Source organism: Protopterus annectens, chromosome 6.part0, assembly GCF_019279795.1.
Source record: "Protopterus annectens isolate FY-2018-M chromosome 6.part0, PAN1.0, whole genome shotgun sequence".
Classification (NCBI taxonomy): Eukaryota; Metazoa; Chordata; order Ceratodontiformes; family Protopteridae; genus Protopterus; species Protopterus annectens.
The window spans coordinates 86,774,470-86,798,631 of record NC_056737.1 but is presented as its reverse complement, the minus strand read 5'-3'; the positions used below and the strand labels follow the sequence as shown (position 1 = coordinate 86,798,631).

The 24,162-nt window shown below is 39.4% G+C and overlaps 1 protein-coding gene across 2 annotated transcripts in view; it reads left to right on the top strand.

The window, feature by feature from the left end:
* The window catches only part of TGFB3 (transforming growth factor beta 3), a 1,304,555-nt gene that overhangs the window by 1,079,308 nt on the left and 201,085 nt on the right, over positions 1–24,162 (top strand). For both annotated transcript variants that reach the window (XM_044073867.1, XM_044073866.1), the window contains exon 3: positions 18,869–18,998. In XM_044073867.1, coding sequence (XP_043929802.1) covers positions 18,869–18,998 — 130 coding nt within the window. The remainder of the gene's footprint in view (positions 1–18,868; positions 18,999–24,162) is intronic.

Below are 24,162 nucleotides of genomic sequence, written 5' to 3'. Positions count from 1 at the left end.
TGCTTACTAAAACTAAGGTCTATGCTGAGACAAATTTGGGTATGAATATATTTTGTGAGTAAATGACTTAGACCTAAATTGGCTAAAAAAAATGTGTTATAAACTGCAACTGACCTAGTTAATATATTTTTATTATTATTTTTTTTGTTAATCCGGCATGACATAACACACCGAGACCTCCATTAATATTACTGCTGGTAGATATAAAAAGGTCAGAAAATGAAACTCTGATTTCATACACAAAGACTGAAGGAAAATAATAATTACTTTTCTTTGGGGAGGGGAAAGCAACACATTTTTGAAAAATGGATTTGCTGTTTTTATTAGTTTTGTCCTGAATTCTTACATTTGTAAAAACTGGTTATAAATGTTGCAAGAGAAGTATTGTGTTTGACACGTAAAGTCAGCCTATTTCACAAATGTGGAATGCATTGAGTAAGGTACTTGTCCTGCCTTCTGGTACTGCTGATGTGATAGTATAAGTTTACAACTAGTTTTATGGTGGTGCTGGTGATCTTAGATTGCACAGTCCTACATAGCAAGGGAACTTTAGTGGACATGACCCCCTCAGAAATGTGTAGGACACTTTTTGTAGAGAGACAGGTCTTTCAGTCTATTAAAGTAGTTAGGGCTACTGAGACCTGAGTTCTTAGTATTGAGGAAACATTGAAGTATTTTGAGCTGCTTTCAGTAATTTGTGAGGTATGTGCCAATGGGGGCACCGTTTTCAATGACAGGCCTAATAAAGGATGTATACAGTAAGGGTATAACTTATTTGGAATTTGAGGAGATACCACAAAGGATAAGCTTTGTAAAGCAGAAGGATTTGTGGTAGAGTGAGATATTTGTACGGTAAGTGGTACAGATACAAGCTTTACCAAACTGAACAATGCTGCATTTCAGAGCACTGAAGGTAAGCCCATGAATAATACACCAAGCATTTATTTGGTGTTGTCCTTGCTGGAGATTTTGAATATCAGAATGGGATTTGATAACTGCACCCATTTCACAGCCATCATCATCAGACTTTATGCCAGGGAACAGTATGTAAGTATGTCTATGTACATAGGCTCATAGGTGTGTACCAGGCTAATGGCCCTGGAGCCTTTACAAGCCTAGTCCATAGAAGTGCCCTGGCATTGTGCCTTCCAACATTAGTTCCCAGTCCCTCCATCAAGTAGAGCCACTGGAGTGATCCCTGGGATAAACTTTCTATTTCCCATACACTCATCAAGATTTCTCTTGAAGAGAGCCAGTGAGGTGCTCTGCTTGACATGTATGGGAAGTCTATTCCAGAGCATGGGCAGTCTGTAGGTTATGAACCTGCCCCTCTAGCATGTTCTGTTGATTTTGGTAATGAGGTTGAGGTCTCTGGAGCATGTGGTGCGGAGGGATTGGAATTTCTTTAGATGTAGCATTTCTAACAGAGCAGGGTCAGACATGGCTTTGTAAGTCAAGTAGAGCTCGCCTCTTAGTAGATGATATGAGAGAGAGAATAGCTGGAGTTTTTTGAGTCCGTCCATGTAGGACATGTGTTTAAGGCCTAGGATCCTCTTCATGAGGTACTTTTGTGGCCTTTCCAGCTGTTGCATGTGTCTAGTGAGGTATATGCCAAATGAGGCATTATACTCAATGACTGGTCTAATGAGGGAAGAGTAGAGAGAGATGATGACCGTTTCTTCCTGGATGCAAAACCCTTAGTAATGAGATGTGCCACATAGAAAGACTTTCTGACCACAGTGGCAATGTGGTGGTCGAAGGAGAGGTTGCTGTCAACCTGTGTCTCCAGATCTCTTATAATGCCTTCAGTGTTCAGTGGGCTCCCATTGATGTGGTAATTAGTGGGAACTGAGTTTTTCCCAAAGGGGATGACGACGTTTTGGCATTAACCTTAAGGCCACGGTTTCAACACCAGTCATTAGTCTAAGTGAGGCCTTTCTGTAGGATGTCTACATTACTTGGGGAGTTAATAATGGCTCCCAGCTTGCAGTCGTCTGCGAACTTGGTCAGCCAGAGTCCTTCCATGTTGGCTTGGACTTCTGAGAAGTAGATGCCAAACAAGACCCAGGACTGATCCCTGTGGGACTCCACTCGTGACTGGTCATCAGTCTGATTTGGAGTCCACTTCTTTCACACTGTGGCTTCTGTCTGTGAGTCAATTTGCAACCCACCCAGTGATATAGGGGTTGATGCCTAGTTTGGTGAGTTTATCAATAATTCCTGAGTGTGGAATGGTATCAAAGGCCTTGGCCAGATTGAGGTAGGCTGTATGAACTCCCTTGTCCTCATCCACAGCCCTGGTGACTGACTCAAAAAAGTCAACCAGGTTGAGCAGGCATGATCTACCTTTCACAAAACCAAATTGCATGGGATTTAGAGTTTGGAGACTCCCTATATCCTTGTTAATTAGGTCCATGATGATGTGCTCCTTAGCCTTACATATCAGTCTCATCAGGCTAATGGGGCGATAATTCTCAGGGTCTGTAGTCACTCCCCCTTTTTGGAGAGTGATGACTGTAGCAGTGCACCATTTGGTAGGGGCAACGCCTGAGGTGAGGCTGTGATTGAACAGGGCACACAGATGTGGTACCAGTTCATTTTGTAGTTCATGTAGAACAAATCCAGGAATATTGTCAGGTCCCATGGAAGCTGTATTCTTGGCCTTGGACAATGCAGCTTTAACCTGTGCTGCAGTAATGCTGGGTACGTGGTATTCCTCTGGTATTGTGATTGGTCCTTTGGGGTGGGGGTAATGTTGGCAGTGAATCTGTTGGACAGTATGTTGGCAGTATCTGTTGGCTAAGTATAAGAGGTACTATTGTGCAGTAACTCAGAGCAAACCTGGGTATTGGTGTGGAGATAGAAGGCTTTGTTGTTGTTTTTAGTGTCTGACACAATTCTGCCTTCATAGCTGCCTTTAGAGGTTTTGATGAGGGATCTCATCTTTTTGTTGAGGCTAATAAGGGAGTTTTTCCAGTTTTGGGACTTCACCTTTTTCTGCAATAGTTTCTTCCTTCTGTTGTATAGTTTATTAATGGCAGGGGACCACCAAACTGGCTTCCTTTTTTTTGGAGGAGAGCGCCTTGGTTCTGTTGGTTATGGCTAGTTCCATGCATTTATGTACGTGTTTGTACAGTGCATTGGTGCATGATTCAGCTGTCATGCCCATATAACACATGTGTGTGTGTGTGTGTGTGTGTGTGTGTGTGTGTGTGTGTGTGTGTGTGTGTGTGTGTGTGTGTGTGTGTGTGTGTGTGTGTGTATGTGTGTATATGGGTATGTGTATCTATCTATATCACTGTATTTATGTGTGTGTGTGTGTGTGTGTGTGTGTGTGTGTGTGTGTGTGTGTGTGTGTGTGTGTGTGTGTGTGTGTGTGTGTGTGTGTGTGTTTATAACTCTCAGTTAACCGGCACCCATGGCGATTGGTAGCTGCTGGATAACTGTAGTTTTTGGTTGCCTGAGAGTTACTATTAAAAATAGGCCTGACTAATACTGTACCCTACACTATTTGTTTGGCTTGACTTGTTCTTAGGTCGCAGAGAGGGAATTTATTCCTATTTTCCTTTTTAAAACTCTACAACTCTAAAAATGTAAGGCATGTTGTTTATGCAGGGTGACAGGACAGAAAGTGCAACACTTAAAAATTGTACTGTCTTTCTTCGTTTTTTTTTTTCTGGAGCTTGAGAGATCTGGTTGCTTGACTTCCAGTTAACTGAGTTTATTGTATATGTATATATATATATATATACGTATATATAGCAACATACACACACACGCACATGCACACACACACACACACACACACACACACACACACACACACACACACACACACACAAACACACACACACACACACACAGACGCACAAAACACTCACAGCACATACAAAGGACCAAACACAATGATCCGCATATGAGGATGCGCTCACATGTAACTTACGCAAACCTCATAGTCCTCTAAAACACAGTCCTCAAAAACACTGCATGCACAAAAAGAAGTCAACTCCCACCACAACACGTAAAACCACATCTCATTGTGCCTCAACTGTCAAGCCCATGAGGTGTAACACCACACAACCCAATATTTTGGTCTTAGGAGACTCTATTGTGAGACATACCGATGTTCCTCTCACTAGGCTGGATAAGGAGAAGTTTACAGTTAGTTGCCTGTCAGTGACCATGATTCATGATATCATGCAAGCACTTAGGTCACTAAACCTCAAGTAGCAGTATGACTCAGTTATAGTCCATGTGAATGTAAATTACCCGAGACGTACTTCCACAAATTATATGAAGAGAGACATGATTGAGCTCTCAGAATATGTGACACAAGCAGGTATAAATCTAGCATTGAGCAGCATTCCAATGTCTTCATGGATGATGCCAAAATACCAAAAGAAATCGATACCCCCCTTGAATTTTTATTCCTAAAATAATAATTTGTCCTTTACTGTAACTTAACTGCAAAGTGGTTTGCCACTGTTTCATGGCCACTGTAATGTAGTCAATCACTATAGGGTGTATCTTATAAATTTTTAAGCACCCTTTCATAAATGAATGTGGGATACCGAACAATGTATTTTTTGTAGTCTATTCATGCTGTATTTAGTTTGTTCCCCTTTTTACAGTTTCCCTTAATGACTATATTTAGCAACAAATGATCCTTATTTCCGAATGACTTTCTTTTGTTACCTGACAGTGTTTTTTTCTAAATGACTATAAACTCTGTCAGCATCAATTCCAATGTATAGTTTATAGATCGTCAGAAAGCAAGTTATTGGTCTTTGGTTTTTAGGATAGCTTGCAGGTTTGCTCTTAAGTTAGAATTATTGTTTTTCCTTTTATTAGCTCGGTTGTTGTCTGTTTGGGGTGCACATATAAATAGTTCTTACTCATGGCTAAATATTCATATAAAGATGTTAATACTTTTAGCTAGAAATTAGGTACTGCATCTGGGCCTGGGGTTTTCCAATAATAATCTTGTCTTATCTTTTTTCAGTTTCTCTGGTCATTACTTCATCCCATTTCATATTCTGTACATTTGAACTTCTTATTCTTTCTTTTACTTTTTCTATCCATTTAGCATCTTTGTTATGTTCCTCAGGATCTTTATAGATATTTCTCCAAAATGTATGCTGGTACTGGTGCTGTTTACAGTACTTCCACTGATACTGTGACTGAATTTGTACCCACACTGGTACTGGTGCTGCTTCCAGTATATACACTGATACTGCAATTGAATTTGTACCCACACTGGTACCGGTGCTGTTTCCAGTACTTCCACTGATACTGTGAGTGAATTTGTATGCACACTGGTACCAGTTTTGTATCCAGTACGTCCACTGTTACTCTGAGTGAATATGTACCCATATTGGTGCCGGTGCTGTTTCCAGTACATCCACTGATACTGTGGGTGAATATTTACCCACACTGGTACTGGTGCTGTTTCCAGTATGTCCACTGATACTCTGAATGAATTTGTATCCACACTGGTACTGGTGTTGTTTCCAGTATGTCCACTGATACTGTGAGTGAATTTGTATCCACACATTGGTACTGGTGCTGTCTCCAGTATGTCCACTGATACTATGAATTTGTACCTTAACTTGTAAAGGTGCTATTTCCAGTACGTCCACTGATACTGTGAGTGAATTTGTACCCACACTGGTACTGGTGCTGTTTCCAGTATGTCTACTGATACTGTGACTTTTTTACCCACACTTGTACTGGTGCTGTTTCCAGTACTTCCACTGATACTGTGTGTGAATTTGTACCCACACTGGTACTGGTGTTGTTTCCAGTATGTCCACTGATACTGTGAGTGAATTTGTACCCACACTGGTACTGGTGCAATTTCCAGTACATCCAGTGATACTGTGAGTGAATTTGTACCCACACTGGTACTGGTGCTACTTCCAGTACATCCACTGATACTGTGAGTGAATTTGTCCCCACACTTGTACTGGAGCAGTTTCCAGTACATCCCCTGATTCTGTGAATGAATTTGTACCCACACTGGTACCAGTGCTGTTTCCAGTATGTCCACTGATACTGTGACTGAATTTGTACCCACACTGGTACCAGTGCTGTTTCCAGTACGCCCACTGATACTGTGAATGAATTTGTACCCACACTGCTACTGGTGCTGTTTCCAGTGCCACTCCCTTGAGCTGCGGCCACTGTGAAAGTAATATAGTGTAAAATGTCTAATTAGTCTTCACTGCACCCTTTTTGCTGATTGTTCCCTGCCTGAACTAGACATATCTTGTTCAATTTTGAGTTGACCTTGTTTGCCCTCCAACTCTGTAATGGCAAATTAATGTCTACATGTAATTACTCTTGGCCACCTGCTCCTCAGCTTGCTTCCTCCTGAATAACTCTTCCCACTAAATTCTTAGGGATATGGCAACAGTTATCCTGAAAAGATGCAGTGCAGTCTGAGAGTGTGCCAACACACAAGTAAGATTAACATCTCTAAAAACTTAGATGACTGAAGGCAAGAAAAGTCTTGTTACTTGATAGGTTCATAGGTGGTTACTAGGCAACTGACCCAAGGGTCTTTATAAGCCTAGCTGTGTTTACCCAGTGTAATAGTAGAGAAACCCAATATAAAGGATCTAGCCTAAACTCAAGATCTTAGTTAGCAAATTAGCAATGACTGCCCATGTCTAGGAGGGTCATAGGTGAAATCCCTAGCAAGGAATTTATGGTTTCCCATCCAGTCATCCAGGGTACACTTAAACAGGACCATAGAGGGGCTCTGTTTGATGTGAACTGGTAGCCTATTCCAGAGGAGTGGCAACCTTTGAGAGGCATATCTCTCCCTTCAGCAGGTCCTACTTATGCCACAGGCAAGGTTAAGGTCCCTGGAGCAAGTGATCCTTATCCCATTTGACTTGCGGATGTGCAGCATTTTCATTAGGTTTGGATCTAAAATAGCTCTGTAGGCCAGGCACAAGTCTCCTGCTATCTATATGCTACTGAGTACACTGACAGTGACTTCAGTCTGTCAATGTATGACATGTGCTGGAGACGCTGAATTTTCTTGTTAGAAATCTCTGAGGTATCTCAAGTTGCTGCAGGTGTCTGGTAAGGTACATGCTAAAGGGAGCATTGTACTCAATTATTGCCAGATGAGGGTCGAGTACAGGGGACCTCTTTCACTCTTAAGGCAATACCATTGTTAATGAAGTGAGCAATATAGAATGTTTTCCTTACCACAGTAAACACATAGTGGTCAAAGTTTAGGTTCCAGTCAACTTACATTCCCAAGTCTCTCACTACTGAGTTATTACATTAGGGTATTATTATGGAATGATGCATTTTTAGCAATGAATTTGAGTCCATGGCTTTGCCACCAATCATTGGTTTGTGTAAGTCCCTCTTGAAGTATATTGGCATCATTTGGGAATTCAGTGATTGCACCTAATTTGCAGTCATCAGCAGACTTAGTCAGCTACAGCCCCTCTGTTTTGGCTTTAACTTCTGAGAAGTATATTCCAAACAATAGAGGACCCAGTACTGACCCCTGTGGAACACTACTTCTGACAGGTCTGCTGGTTGAGGTAAGGTGCACAACTCTGACTGACTGTGATCTGTTGATGAGCCAAGTAGCAACCTACCTGATGACATAAGGGTTGATATTCAACTGGGAGAGATTATCAATGATGCCCAAATGTGACTGTGTCGAAGGTAGGCTGTATACACAGATTTGTCTTCATTTATGTCTCTGGTGACATTTTTGAAAAAGTCTACCAGGTTTAACAGGCATGACTTGTCTTTGACAAATCCAAACTGTGTCAGATCAAGGGTTTGAAGATCACCTGTGTCCTTATTTATAGGGTCCATGATGATTCTTTCTGTGGCCTTACAGATAAGGCTGGTTAAGCTTATGGGTCTGTAGTTTCTGTAGTTTGAGTCACACTTTTAATACTCTTGTCAAGTGGCATATGACAAATGGAAAAAAAAACTGTTACTTGTAAAACTAGCAGTAATGGGTCAGTGATATGAATGCTGTTTGGAGCAGCTATACTGTCACCTTATTCAAAATACCTCTTGCATGCCAGTGTATAAGAGTGTGCATGTATATATCCAACAACACACCACACATATAGGTGTATGTATGTCTGTATACATAAACAGAGACACACACAAACTCAGAGACAGATATATATATATATATATATATATATATATATATATATATATATATATATATATATATATATATCTTTGTGTGGGTGTATATATATATATATATATATATATATATATGTGTGTGTGTGTGTGTGTGTGTGTGTGTGTGTGTGTGTGTGTGTGTGTGTGTGTGTGTGTGTGTGTGTGTGAGCCACAAAAGAGACAAGTTTGAGAAAAGTTAAGAGAATTCCAATATTAACAGTGAAGTACACCACCAGAACAATTATGTGCACTGCATACAAAGTTTTAATAAAATACCTGCATTATCACATATCCATCGTATACAAATTTAAGAGACATTGAAGAATGCCTTGAATTGCAAGCTGGTCAGTAAGACATAGCAAGGCTGTGGTTTTAAAACCACATGAATATAAAGTTAGATAATGTATTGCACACATACGTATGCACACAGATAGGAAAATGTATGGAAATATCGAGACATTTGCCTCAATTTTCAAATGGTGACCAGTGTTAACTGTACTGCAGTCAGATATTCAGGAAAAGAGTGAAAGATCCAAATATTTTACTGCAATGTAGGGAAGAAAAAGAAACTAAATTCATTGGGATGGAATCAGTATTATACACACTGTTACTGTGTGATTCCTGCAGTGAGTCAGCTAATGGGAAGATACCTTTATTACAGTAACAAGATTCATTTTCAAAGTCTTAGAAATATATGGCTGCATGGGTACATGCACTAATAAGCAACACTATTGCTGACTATATGAAAAGTAATTACTAGCAATAGGAAAAAAGCACGTACCAACAAGCATGAAACAAAAACAAACAAAAGAAAATACAATTGCCTAGGCTGGGATAATCATTCCAATAAGTCTTACAAAAAACAAGTGCACACTAAAGATGTAATTTCACTACTGCAAAGGCTGCAGATCTGAGTGTGACTAAACAGCATCTCTGGCTGACGCTAAACCAGTCATTCAACTAATCTAATAGCCTATGGGTGGGGGAAGGAAAATACATAAGGACAAACTGTAAACTGTTAGCGCTTTCTGCTGAATGCTAACAAGCTTCTCTGAAAATCCTGCCTCTGTGTGAACGTGTGCCTTACAGAACACTAAAATGTAAACAAAGCACTCAGGCAAGTAGCTGATTTCAGAAACGAGATAGTGCCCCTTTAATAAAACAAGGATAAGGACTTTTGCATATTCTGCTTCCTCAGATCCATACATAAGAAAACAAACATCAGCTTTATAAAACACATCTTTAGGTACATTTCAGCCAATAACCAATGAAGTCAGTGTTTCAATTTACACCCCTTGAGGGTAAGTTTCAAACAAACACTGCTGTTAATGCCTGGATATCTTGTCTGCTTGTAGCCTTAGTATCCAATTTAACTCAGCCTGTTCAACTTTGTTATTCACATCCCCACCCCTAAAATTTTTACTCAAATTTTGTAAAACTCTGAATGAACATTTATGTCCTGAATATTCACTAATGTGTTTTACCAAGGCATTGTTCATTTTCATATTCCTCATCTCATACATGTGATACAAAATTCTCTCTTTTAATTTCTGTGTAGTTTTCCCTACATAAAAACAAGTACAGGCATCACAGGTCGCCAAATAAACTACATTTGATATATAACAATCTACATAAATTCTGGGTTTAAAAACAAAGTTAAAACTTGGATGTTCAAAAGTCTGTTGCTTGGAGATCATGATACAGGCTTTACACGTGTGATGTGGATAGGTAACTGCTCTCACACTTGCACAAGCCTGTGTGCCATGCCCCTTACAAAGTAAATCCTTCAAAATTTGACATCTCTTATAACTAAATCTAGGCACATTGCCTATAATAATGCAGTTTTAGGGTCAACTGTTAAAATTGACCGGTTCTTATGTCCAATGTTATTTATATGTGTCACACTGGTGATATATTTGGTGACAAATCTCAAGCTAGATTGAACCTTAATTCTGCCAGTCTGTTTATGCTTTGTCTACCAGAGTACTATGGTTTTGTTATATTTGCCCTATTACGTTGCACCTCATCTCTAATACTGTTAACTAGCCTCTTACTATAGCCTCTATCTGGAAACTGAGTAGTTGAAGGACAACAATGGGATTCTGTTATTAAATGCTCAACTTCTCTGTCCTTTTTCTCCCTATTTACTTTCTCTGCTATGAATAAACAGCAGTACAGCATATAGAATATTTTAAATTGACATGTTTTTCTCCACTAGAACAGTACCTTACTGTACTGTGGTGGTTTCACTTTCAAAAAACATTTGTCCCACCCTGGTAAGCTTTCTGCAGTCTCCATTTCAATGATGTCATCAACACCTATGAATACAGGTAGTTTTCTGGCCAATTCCTTCCCCAAACTGACATTTCCATGACCTTCCTAAAAACTCAACCATGCTGTGATGTCACAGCTGCCTGGTCCTTTCCCTACCCATACAAAAAGTAAAGGCTAGAACAAGGAAACAGTACATGAGTCAAGTGTCCTGTTGTGGGCTGTCAATCACAGGTGGTAACAGCTCAAATTACCCTTAGAGCTTTGACAGCTATGGAAATTAGGTGTGAAGGGGGATGGGAGATGAGTCAAAGGCTTCACAATGCACTGCAGTTTAGCCATTCCAAAAAGAAGCAGCAGTAAAAAGCACTTTGAAAGTCTGTTCTGTGGCATTTGCACTGTTTGTATTTTAAGTAGTCACTGAATGGCATGAAATGTTACTTAAAACTAACCGACTGAAATACAGCAGTGTATGCATGTAAAATCAATGCAGTGACAGGAGCTTCAGGAAGAAATAGGCATACATGACATATTTTACAGACAAGGACTGCATGATGGGACAGACAACAATCAGAATTATGTCAAGATGCCAGACCTCATGTGGTCAGACTCAGAAATTGCATATGAAAATATTTAAAAACCTGTAAATAGTTCCAGAGTGGTGTTAAAATGTAGGAAACATCAAACCATGGTGAAATAAAGTTGTTTTTTGAGTCTGTGGGTGCGGTTGTCCTTTAATGACTTCATCTGCTCCACATAATCATCTTCCCTCATGCACAGTCTAGAGATATGCATAAACTGACTCTTAACAATGTTAGGAATGTTTGTTAGTTGGTATATTTTGCAGACACCCTAATGGTAATGGACATCAGATGGGTATAACAGTCCTGTGTTTCTAATGCTTAGTCAAAAAGTCCATTTGTGTTGTGCTGATGAGGCCATAACAAGGATGAAACATGCATGTCCATAACTAGTGGGGCTTGGCTTTATTGGCCTGAATTTGTCTACTAAATGACTTAAAAAAAAAAGATCATAGACATTCAGAAGCACCATAGAGCTGAAACACCTGATGTTCTTAAGGATCATTTGCATATGTCCCATGTGCCTCTAATACAAGAGGTTTAAGAGATCACACAGATGAAATTCTAGCTTGGCTAGAATTTTCTTTTAGTTTTTACTGATTGCTTTTTCTGTCTGACCTTTTTACTCATTGAAATAAGGAATGTGGGACAGTGCAAGAATACCATTTGTATGGCGATAGCTGTACAATGGGGGATAAGTGAATTTGTGTGATCACAGAGTATATATATATATATATATATATATATATATATATATATATATATATATATATATATATATATATATACACACACACACACACACACACACACACACACACACACACACACACACACACACATATAGTAGCATAGCTAGAGCAGGGTAAGATGGACAACTGCCCTGGGCAAAATGTGTGTGTGTGGGGGGGGGTGCAATCATCTGTTCCCAATCTGTAATGCAGTACCAGCTTTTAAAAGCCAGTATTGCATTTGTAGTCAAACCTGAGCACTGTATCACTCTGTGTGTGGTCAGACTTTTGCAACTGCTTGCTAGTGTTTTAAAAGTAAAAAAAAATCTTTCTTTTTTTTTTTCTTTAATTAATAAAGAGCACTGCAGCATTCTGTGCAGGCAGGGTATAAAATGTAACCAAAAAACAAAAAGAGTAAGTGCACAAAACGAGACTTCAAAAAAAGTCCACAAACGTGAAAAAAAATAGCAAACCACTGGAGACTGAAGTTTAAAAAGAAAAATATTTATTAGTATGAAAAATTTGTCTTGTTTAAGCCAAAATGCTTTTCATCCCAGACAGAACACTGACAATGGAATTTCAGACATCAAATAAAACTCTACAAATACCAATATATATATATATAAAATCCAATTAATCACATGGTCAAGAATTTAACAATTAGCAAGCAACTGAAGCAATTTACAGTAAACAGTACCATTTTAAAAGGAAATAGAAATATACTATAATAATCAGGTAGTTAAATAAATTCATAGTCTATTCTTAAAACTAATAATTTAATTATAATTTTGCTACCCTTTGCTTTAAGACTGGGATGAGAGAAACATTATCATTTAAACAAGGTGCATGGCATCCAACTTTAACTGCCAAATAAGTTCACTATAGCCTATTTTTTGGGTCTATATCATAACTTTGAATGCTGAAAAGTCAGAAGCACAAAACTTCGAACTGGAAATCTCGAAGTTCAAAAACGTTGAAATGTAGAACGGAGATCGCCATAGAGTGCGGGAAGGGAAGATTTCCCTTTACTGCACTGTAGTGCGATCGTGGAGTTGGTATATTTAAGTAGCAAGGGGTGTGGGGGGGTGCAGGGGGGCTGCATAGAGCATTTTTTTTTGTTTTGGGTATTTAGTGTTTTTTTATTTTACATTCGATGTTGTCAGATTTTGAGCTTTGAAGTTCAAAGTTTTGTGCTTCAGACTTTTCAGCATTCGACTTTATGATATAGACCCCTATTTTTTTCCTGCCATGCTCCACTTCTACGGTTAGGGACAACTTCTTCAAAAATAATAAACAAAAAAATTTTTTAAATGGGACACAGTTCAATGAGTGCCTAAATAAGGCGTCATTAACATTGCCCTTGGAAATAATAGTGCTTTTTAAATGCATTTTCCATTTTGCCAACATAAAAAGTTGGACATTCAAGCACATTGCAAGGTAAATAATGCATTTAGTATTACAATTACTTTTTTGAGACATATCACATTTTTTTAAAGCATTTTATAACACCAAGGGGTTATTTTAACAAATGTATTTATACTGGTTACATACCCCACACTTTGTGGTAGCTTTATATGCCCTATTAAAACTATAGGTCAGCCTTGGTGTTTCTGCAATATTATTAATGTTTTTTGCCCTTTTGTATACAAACAGGGGTTCATTGCCAACCACCTTTTTGGGAGGAAATAACATCTGAACTTTGGTATGTGCTCAGAATGCTGTCGTTGGAATGCAGAAGTAGAGGAAGTCATCTAAAGAAAGGAGTGCAGGAAAAGTCAGAGATAGGAAAGATGGATCAGGCTGAGTGAATTCTGGTTGGCTAACAAAGAGCCAAAAAGAGAAGTTGCAATAGCAAAGAAAAAGGCATCAGAGGCACTCTACCAGCTTCTAGAAAGTGACTCAATAAATGGCACAAAGAAAGTCTATCAGGTTGCAAGGCGAGGACAGAAAGATAAAGAAGCTAGTCAGATGCTCTTTGTAAGGGATGCCATTAACAACCTGCTCACCAGTCCACAAGACATCCAAGCCAAGTGGAAGGAGTGCTTTCAGTGGATTTGAATGAAGAAAACTCTACAGAAGTTGTACTGTCCCAGACACAGTCTAAAACAAAAGAAGAGGAGAAGCCCATCGTAGAAGAACTAAGAACAGTATTAAGGAAAATGAAGTCAGAGAAAGCAGCAAACTCAGATGAAGTCAGCTGCAGATAAGATCAAGATGTTGGTGAGATAGGGGAGAAATTTCTCCCGAAGATACTCCTAACCATATAGAGGGAAAGGAGACCTTCACAACTGTGGGCAGTACAGAAGTATCCAACTCCTGTTACGCTGTATGAATGTTCTGGAGAGGGTAACTGATAAACAAATAGAGTAGTAGAAAAAAAGATGGAAGATGACCAGTTTGGATTTAGATCAGGATGCAGCACAACTGACACAATGTTTGGAGTAAACTGGATAGTTGAGAAGAAGCTAGAGATGATGAAAGAGTCCAACCTGACATTCCTAGACTTGGAGAAAGCATGTGACAAGGTCCTAAGAAAACAGATTTGGGCAGTATACAGCCTATGTGCGAGGACCTAATGACTCAAGTATAAGCAGTGTTCAGACTCTCAGAGGGGTTCCGCTTGCGGGTGGTTGTGCATCAGGGTTCAACTCTGAGCCCACTACTGTTTATACTGCTGATGGACTACATTAGCAAATAGGTCAAAGGGGACAGCTCAACAAAGTTGCTGTATGCAGCTGATGTGTCATTACAGGCAGACTCTAACTCAGACCAAGAATGTCAGCACAGAGTAGGGGAATGGAATGCAAAACTGAAGGCATATGGGCTGAAACTGAGTACAGATAAGACAGTGGTAATGGCATCAAATGGGGGAATCAAAAGAAGATGAGAATTGAGATAGAAGGGAAAATAGTAGAACAGGTTAATAGCTTCAAGTATTTTGGAGGGGCGGTTGAGGACACGGGAAGTTTGAATGAGGAGGTCAAAGCTAGAATCAGAGAGGCTGCAGCCAGTTGGTACAGAGTGTCACGTGTAGTGCATGACAGAAGAATGACAAAGAAGCTGAAATGTAAAGTATACAAAACAGGGTTGTGACCAGTACTACTGCATGGTACACCAACCTGGGCAGTAAATGCAGAACAGTTAAGGATGCAAGAGGTGATGGAGGTGAAGTGCCTGAGATGGGTGGTAGGGTGCACACTGTGGAACAGATGAAGAAATGAGGACATCATTGCAGAAGCCAAAGTAGCTCCTATGGCATAGAAGATCAAAGACAATATATTACAGTGGTTTGGGCACATGTGCAGAAAAGCAGATCAATCTGATGACAAAGACTTGGGACAGACAGGAAGAAGATAAAAGGAAATTAAGGTGTCCAGCAAAGAGATGGCTGGATTGTGTGAGAGAAGATCTGTGACAGTCAGTTATAATTGTTGAAGTAGGTAGGAGAGTAACACTGAATTGAGAGAGGTGGCGACAGTTGACATAACACCCTGACGCCATGTAGAAAATGGGAAAAACAAGGCTGAGGATAATGATGATGATGATGGTATCAGATGATGAGTGAATGGCAACAGCCATCTTGCAGTTATTTGGTAGATTTCATTAGCCGCATGTCATAAGGAGCCCCATTGCTGAGCTTTGAGGGCATTTACTAGTAATTTCTTTGCTTTCTGAAATGGCAGCTGTTACTGTAAAAGTGTATGTTGTTTTTATTAGCCAGTGTGCTATCCATTTTACAATATAATGGCCTACATTTAGGCCTTTCAGCTTATTTACAAACCTAGAAGAGAAGAGCAGAGTTCTAGGCTTTGGCCTAATACCAGTAAGCTGTAGGAACTGTGTATTTACTTGTATATCAAGATACATTGTTTCTTTATCAACTTGTACAAAGTGCAGTATGACTCTTTATATTGGGAAAACATCTAGAGAGGTTCATTTTATTATATATGAGCAAATGCATACTATGAATATAAATGGCAATATTAATGCTCTATATAGAAATACAGAGGTGTGTGGAAAGGATAAACATCTTTTATTTTCTGTAATTGATGTAGCTAATAACCTTAAAAGTAATGCTGGATACAGATGATGAACTGGACTTGAAGAATATTCTTGGCAGGTTAGACTTGATGCAGATCAAAAATAAACTCAGCACTGACTTGTGTTATGGCATGGAGAAGAGCCAAGAATGAGCCAAGCCAACCCCCCCCCCCCCCACACACACACACACACACACACTACAGTGTTTTGAGATCTGCAACCTGTGAGTAACTGACTGAACTTTTGTTGGGGGTGTTACCAGTGAGCTGGCTTTTTTTTTCTTTTTTTCTCAGACTGTACCTGCAGGCTCTGGTCGCTTTCTCTGTTAGGTCCAACCTGCTAATTAAACCTTGTCGGGGAGTTACACATAGTGTTGCATAAAGCAATTTAAATTGCTGGTCTCCTGCTAGAAATACCTGTTTTTTTCAGAAAGCATTCAAGAAGAAGATAGTCTTGGGATAATGACTGGAGAATTTTAATTCATTAAAGGATCTGTGGTGAACTCTGTAGTTTCTGACAGACAATACAAGAAGCTTCCATTAGCCTGTTGAACACCTAGTATGTGCTGTTTTGCTTGGTGGAGATCCACTTTAATTTTTATTGGAGTTATGTTAGATAAAAATAAATTGCTAATTTGTTTTGTTTTCTGGAGGACAGCTAAATAATATTTATTTAAAAGAAACCTGCAGATTATGTTAGTACCTATATCAGGCAGAGAGGTGGACAATTTGCAAGCTGAACTGTGTTTTTATTTATTAATTTATTTATTTATTTATTTTTCTAAGCAGGAGAGTGATGATTTCTGTAGTCTGCTTAACAAAGATAGACAGGTGGACAGGCTGAACTGTATTTTGATGCTGGGGACTAGTGACCTCTGTACTGTATTTGGCAGTGACAGAAAGGGGGACAAGCTACAGGCTGAGGTTTTTTTTGAGGAATTGGACTTTTATATTTGTAATGTAATCATGTGCCATTTCTGTAGCCGATGCAGTCAAAAGCAGTAAGGGGTAGAGATGTGGGCACACTGCTGGCTAACCCTTGTATGATTGATTGATGTATGTAAAGCAGAACGTATGTATTTAAAATATGCAGACATTGGAAATGCTCCCCACTTATCTATTTGCTCTTGTTATGACAGACAGTGTACCACGTTGTTAAGATGAAGATTGAGAGTTGTGCAGAGAATTGACCAATAATTAGTTACAGTGAATTAGGGCTGATATTTTGTAGCAGTGCATAACAACATGAGAGAATGTAGCACTGAGCCCTTTACTTCTGGGACTGAGGGAGGTAATCTGAGTGTAAAAAACAAAAGGCAGTAAAATGGCTATTGACATGACTTGCTGTGGGTGGAGGAACATCTACACATGTATGAAAACAAAGTTAGAATGCATTAACCAGTGGCTCATACCTTTCAACTCTCCCTGATACCACAGACTGTCTCTTATTTTTGACTGTTCCTCATAAACTTATTAGTATTCTGATAAACTGTTAAGGATTAGAGACACCCAATGACACAAAACCTGTTATTGTATACAACAGCACCATTTTGGGCTTTGTCCCTACTTGATGAGCTAAGAGTATGAGATGGCTATATTAACCTTCATCAAAGTTGACATCAGTGGTAGAGAAGTTGGTTATTTTTTGGGTGGAAGTAGGTTGTGTGCAAAGATACAGGGCATTTATACTAACACTGTTGATCAGGGAGCTGTAGTATGTTGAAGGGAGAGGACAATGTTTGTGTCTGCGAGTATCAGATTAAAATACATCATTACTGTTTCCCTTTCTTCATAGTCAGGTAAGTGAAACATATGCAGAGTGGCTAACAGTTTTTTTTGAGGGGAGAGCAGGTGGCTTTTGTGTGAAAGAAACTAACTATGAAGCTGGCTTCATAGGGGCAAAGTATATGTGTGTGTGTGTGTGTGTGTGTGTGTGTGTGTGTGTGTGTGTGTGTGTGTGTGTGTGTGTGTGTGTGTGTGTGTTCTGTTTCTGTGCGCATTTCTGCAGATGTGGTTGGAGCTCAGTGCTGCTCCTTAACCCCCCCTGCTTTTAGCTTAATTGGCTCTAAGAGTCAATCCAGACCCTTGGCTTGGCCCAGGCTTGGCTCTTTTTCAAACATTCTAGGATTGTCCACCCCTATTTCCATGTTTAAAACATTCAGAAAAACTCAAAATTTTCTTGAAAAGAACATTACATAATTAATATTGTGACAGTATTCTTTTTGAGAAGAAGGAAATTATATCATCAATCATGTGACTATAGTCATGTGTTTTTGCATTATAAAACAGTTCAGTTGACTTTGCTTTACAGGCTGCCATCTATGTGTTTATACAAAAATGCTTACTGTGTGGATGTATTTTTGCATTAAATCAATTATTTTGCCTTTTTAGCAGTTTTCATTTGATTTATTATTTACACTTTGTCAAGGCAATCAGCAATTGATTGAGCTGAAAAAAATGGGAACCTGGAAAACTTGCAGCATCTTATTCTTTGAGAGAGAAAGGGTGAGTGTGTCATGCATGTGCGTGTGTGCAAGAGGGTAGTAGCTGCTGGTTTCATAACATTCGTTAGTGGACTATGGTTTCATTATCTGTAGCATGTTTGCCCTTAACCATTGATTAAACTAATGAAATGAGATAAAAAAATACCTTTACTCTTGTTCAGAGCATTAGTTTGCAATCTGTCAGGAGTTCTGTAAATGTTCCTCAAACTGTCATTTTGATAGTATGTTGCTTAATGGGTGAAAGCATTATAGTTATGCAAATTGCAATTACTATTAGATTGTGAACTTAGTGCAACAAATAGGCACAAATACTTTTTTTTTGGTGGACTGTCAGTGTTAAGTAATCAACATGTAAAGAATTATGGTTCTTAAACCCAGTTTTTGGCACATGCATAGACATGCCTCTCAACTGTACAGATTTTCGCAGAATGTCCAGATTTTTGCCTTATATTTTTGGTTCATTTTTCATAAAATTGTGGTTGTTTACAGAAGTAGTGGCAAATCACCCATGTTGTTTGACAATCTTGTTCTTAATCAGACCTGCTCTGCTTTTTCCTTAGGTGCTAAGAGAAAACAATTACATCTCAAACCAGCGTTATATAAGTGGAAGAAATGTTTTAACCAAAGGAGAGAATGAATGGATATCATTCGATGTCACAGAGACAGTCCGGGAATGGCTTATGCACAGAGGTAAGCATTTTTCACTACTGCAGATGGTCATACATTTCATTCAGATGTGTAGGAAAATAATTTTGGCCAACAAATATCTCTGTCTTGGAATGCTTGTTTAACACAACAATGTTCCTGCCATAGCAGTTAATATTATGTGCAAGGCCTGTTGTGTTGTATACGTCTGAAGGGCTGCCCCTTATCTTGTGCAAAATCTTTTGTACTACATGGGGTGTAGTGATTATACTCCAATATCACAAAAAAGACAAACCAGTTAACTGTTTCTGTAGCATGAGACCTGGCCTTAACAATTGCTAAGCACCCCTGCTTAAGCTGTTAAGCTCGAGTATCATGCCAGGTAGTAAAACTAACACTACTGGCCAGCAAACAACAGTAGCAGAATTAAAAATAGCTTTCTTTCAGTCTGATGTCTCTGCCAAAAATCTGTCCGTATCTTTCCTTCCCTAACGTAGGATGTGCTACACTGTCTTTTTAACAATACTCACTAAGTGTTTTATGGCTTTGAAAGCCAGCAAAACATGTTTTGCTTTTTTCCCCTGTAACCAGTAGTACATGGAATAAATGACGCTCCATGCATTATTATTATTATTTATTATTTTACATTTGTTTACCAGGAAAGTCCAACTTGGAATGAAGCCAATTTTCAGTGGAGGCCCAGGGAGAAATGCTCCAGATGCATGTCTTTATAACATGGGAAGAAACTGGAGCACCCTAAGGAAACCCACATGAATACAGGAAGAACATTCAGACTCCGCAGAGAAAGCACCCCAGCCGAAAATCAAACTGGAGAACCTCTTACTGTGAAGAGACAATGCAACCACTGCGCCACTGCGCCATCCAACATTACAAAGTGTTATGACTGGAACTCCAGTTGTTACCCTTCATTATGCATTCATGACACCGATACCAAGGTTCACCTCTTAAGCTTCACTCTCAACATGAATTTCTTTGCATACATGTTTCAGACACATAATAATGTGGTTACAATTGGAGACCCGATCATGATCTTCTGTATTGTTCTTTAGAATGAACAAGCCTGGCTTAAGATATTTTTAGAAAGCTACTTAGACAAAAAAACTGGCATCAGCAGGCAAACAGTTTGGATATTTATGTGGCATCACAACTGTTCCACAAAAGTCTTACTGATCAGCAATATATTTAAGTTGCATGAAGTCAGTTAGCATTTGCAGAGAAGTAGGCGCACATCAGCCATGTTTCCTTCCCTGTAGATAATGACCTTCCATATGCCTTACTCCCAGTCAATTAAGCTTAGTCATAGTGGTAATGCTTCACTGTTGGAAGACACCATGTTTGGCTCAGATGAGAAGAGAAGGATCACTGCACTATCTTGTGTTTTTATTCTTCTGCTACAGTATTTTCCTGGCTATACTAGAAAATGGCATTAGACAGCATTTGCTTTTGTGATGTACGCTGAAGCATAAAATATTTCAGTATACTTCACAAAAGCAGATAATGTTTATTTGCAGTCCAGTTTCATTCTGTTAATGTGTTACTTCTGTGCACTATGGATCATATATTAAAGCTTTGGAATGAGTAAAAAAAGTTTGACTTTCTATCCAAGACATAACATCTGACTTTAGATGATCAGGGGTTCAAGGACTGGGGAAAGGACATTGAAAAATGAAACAAAGAAAATTAAAAATGGGAACTACAGGCACTTTGTGCTTAGTTTCATAGGTAGGTACTAGGCTATTGGCCCTAGGGCCTATATAAGCCTAGCCAAAGGTACCCTGGCTTTCGCCACCCAAGAAAATTATTTTCCTGTGCCACTGTCGAGCAGAGCCACAGAAGTGTTCCCCAGGGTGAATTTCCTATCTCTCATCCAGTCATCAAGATTTTTCTTGAACAGTGCTAATGAGGAGCTTTGTTTGATATAGATAGGTAGTTTGTTCCAAAGTATGGGAAGTCTCTGGGACAGGAATCTATCCCTCCAGCATGTTCTGTTTATTGTGGTGATGAGGTTTAGGTCCCTAGAGCATGTAGCTCATACGGATTGGGATTTCTTTAAGTGGAGCATGTCTAAAAGCTCTGGGTTTCACATAACTTTGTGTGTTAGGCAGAGATCGCCTCTGAGTAGGCGATATGCAACGGAGTAAAGCTGCAGTTTTTTGAGACGGTCTGCATAGGGCATCTCTTTGCGGCCAGTAATCCTCTTTGTGAGGTATTTCTGTGGCCTTTCTAGTTGTTGTAGATGTCTTGTGAGGTACATACCAAAAGGGGCATTGTACTCTATAATGGGTCTAATGAGTGACGAGTAGAGGGGAACAATGACCTCTTTTTTCCTGGATGAGAAACCTTTTGTGATGAGGTGTGCCACATAGAAGGATTTCCTGACTTCTGTGGCGATGTGATTATCAAAGGAGAGACTACTGTCCACCTGTGTCCCAAGGTCTCTTATCACACTTTCGGTGTTAAGTAGACTGCCACCTATGTGGTAGTTCATGGGTACTGAGTTTTTACCAAAAGGAATAACAATGCACTTTTTGGCATTGAGCTTGAGGCCATGGCTTTAACACCAGGCATCTGTCTCAGCAAGGCCCTTTTGTAGGATGTCCACATCTTTTGGAGTTTTGATTAGATCCTAGTTTGCAGTCATCTGCGAACTTCATTAGCCAAAGACCTTCTGTGTTGGCCTGTGCTTCAGAGGACCCAGGACTGAACCCTGTGGTACTCCACTTGTCACTGGTCTGAAGCTGGATTTGGCGTCTGCTACTTTCACAGTGTGGGTTCTGTCAGTGAGCCATTTGGCAACCCATCTTGTGACATAGGGATTTATACCTAGTTTAGTGAGTTTATCTATAATTCCAGAGTGGGGGATGGTGTCAGAAGCCTTGGTGAGATCTAGATAGGCTGTGTGAACCACCTTACCCTCATCTACGGCTTTGGTGACTGCTTCAAAGAAGTCTATCAGGTTTAGGAGACATGATCTGCCTTTTACAAACCCGAACTGGATGGGGTCCTGAGTTTGGAGATTACCAATGTCATTGTTTATAAGTTCCACGATGATACGCTCCATAGCCTTGCAGACCAGGCTCGTTAGGCTAATTGAGCTGTAGTTTCCGGGGTCTGTGGTGGCTCCCCCTTTGTGGAGTGGGATAACTGTCGCTGTGCGCCATTCAGTGGGCACATAGCCTGAGGTGAGGCTATGATTGAACATGGGACTTAGGTGGGGTGCCAGTTCGTTCTATAGTTCATGTAGTACACAGCCTGGGATGTTGTCAGGTCCCATGGATGCTGTGTTCTTGGCATTGGATAGTGTGTTTTTTACCTGTGCAGCCGTGATTACAGGAACTTTGCATTCTTCTGGTGTAGAGATGGGCCATTTAGGGGATGACAGAGGGGTAAAGTTAGCACTGAACCTATCTGCCAGGATGTTGGCAATATCCGTTGGTTCTGTATATTTCGTGCCATTGTGCTGCAACTCAGAGCAGATCTGAATGTTGCCATTGAGATTCTTGACATAGCTATAGAATGCTTTGTGGTTGTCTTTAGAGTCAGTGGTGATTTTGTTTTCATAACTAGCTTTGGAGGATTTTATGAGGGATCTCAGCTTCTTACTGAAGCTGACCAGGGAGTTTCTCCAATCATGGGATTTTACTCTTTTTTGCAACAGTTTCTTTCTTCTGTTGTAGAGTTTGTTTATGGCAGGGGACCACCAGCTTGGCTTCCTTTTTTTGGAGGATAGCATCTTGGTTCTGTTAGGGATTGCACGATCCATGCACTCATGTAAGTGCTTATAAAGTGCATTTGTGTAGGATTCAGCAGTCATACCTCTATTGTCCGTCAACATGGGTGTCGTGAAGTAATGTAAATGTCCAGATATGGGAAAAATACAATTGAAGTAAAAAAGTTATTCTCACAAATGCAGTAGGAGCTATGACTTACAGTCTAAAGGAAAATCTTCTGACTCCCAAGAAACTTAGTAAAAACTTAAAATGTAACTGGTGAGCTTGTTAAAAGATCATTCTGACACTAAACATAGTGAGTGAGGCAAGACAAAAACTTTTAATTTCTCAAGTCAAGAAAATCAATGAGTTTTTAAAAATAGTCCAGAGCTGTAACTGTACAGAGAAATCACAACAAATCACATTCAAGCAAATTTGCTGCCAGAAACATATTTAACCTTTGAACATGTCCTGAGAAGTAAAGGCACAATTGGTTAGAGAGGCTGCAGTGGTACATAACACTGTACAAGAAAATAAATTTAAAGGTTGCATACTCAATAGCAGGAAGCCAACAATGTTTACATCTGCTACCTGTGGTTTGGACAAGTATGGCAAATTCAAGCAACAAAATGCCATATGTTTGTTATAACTGGGCATGCACCATGAGCCTACAGGAATATGAAATGAATGTCTGGCAGTTAGTACAAAGGACTAAAGGTTGGACTTGTTAATGAGAGGTACAGGCTTTGAAACATTCCACCTTCATTTGCAATACTGAGTGCCCCCAGTTAAGTCTCTGAACCACACAATGCTTTGGGGAAGTTGGGAGTTTGGGCTAATCTCTCTTTAGTGTCACAGTTAAAATGTCCTGGCCACCCTATACATCTCTCACAGACATGAAAAGTAACATAAGGGGCTTCGTGCATATACTTTTATTCATTTATTTATTTGACATTTGCTTGGTGGGAAAGCCCAACTGGAATAATGTACCATTGCCAGTGGAGGGCTAGGAAGAAGAGGTCCACATTTGGCATAATATGGTTACATTTAAATAACAAAGTTATTACAAAATCTAATACAGCAAAATAACATATTAAGTAAGTAAAAAATTCACAACTTCAGTTCTACTCATTTTCATACTCATTTTGCATTTATATTGTAAAATTTCCTCTTTTTTCATACTAATTTATCTCAAAAGCATTTATCTTGTATATTTTTCTATAGATTTGTTTGATGTTTATATTTTTTTCTGACCATTGTATATCTTATTCTGAATTGTATTGATCTACTGGTGTTGTAACATGTATTCTGTGTAGGTTTTCTCCCTGGGTCTCCCCTGAAAACAGGTTTTTGCTCAGTCCAATTATCCCAGTAAAGAAATATCAATAAAAATACAGAATGCAAATGTTTGTCAATAGTTAAAGTATTCACCAGTTGGTTCAAGGCTATTTAGGATGGGTGCACAGTATAAGAGAGAT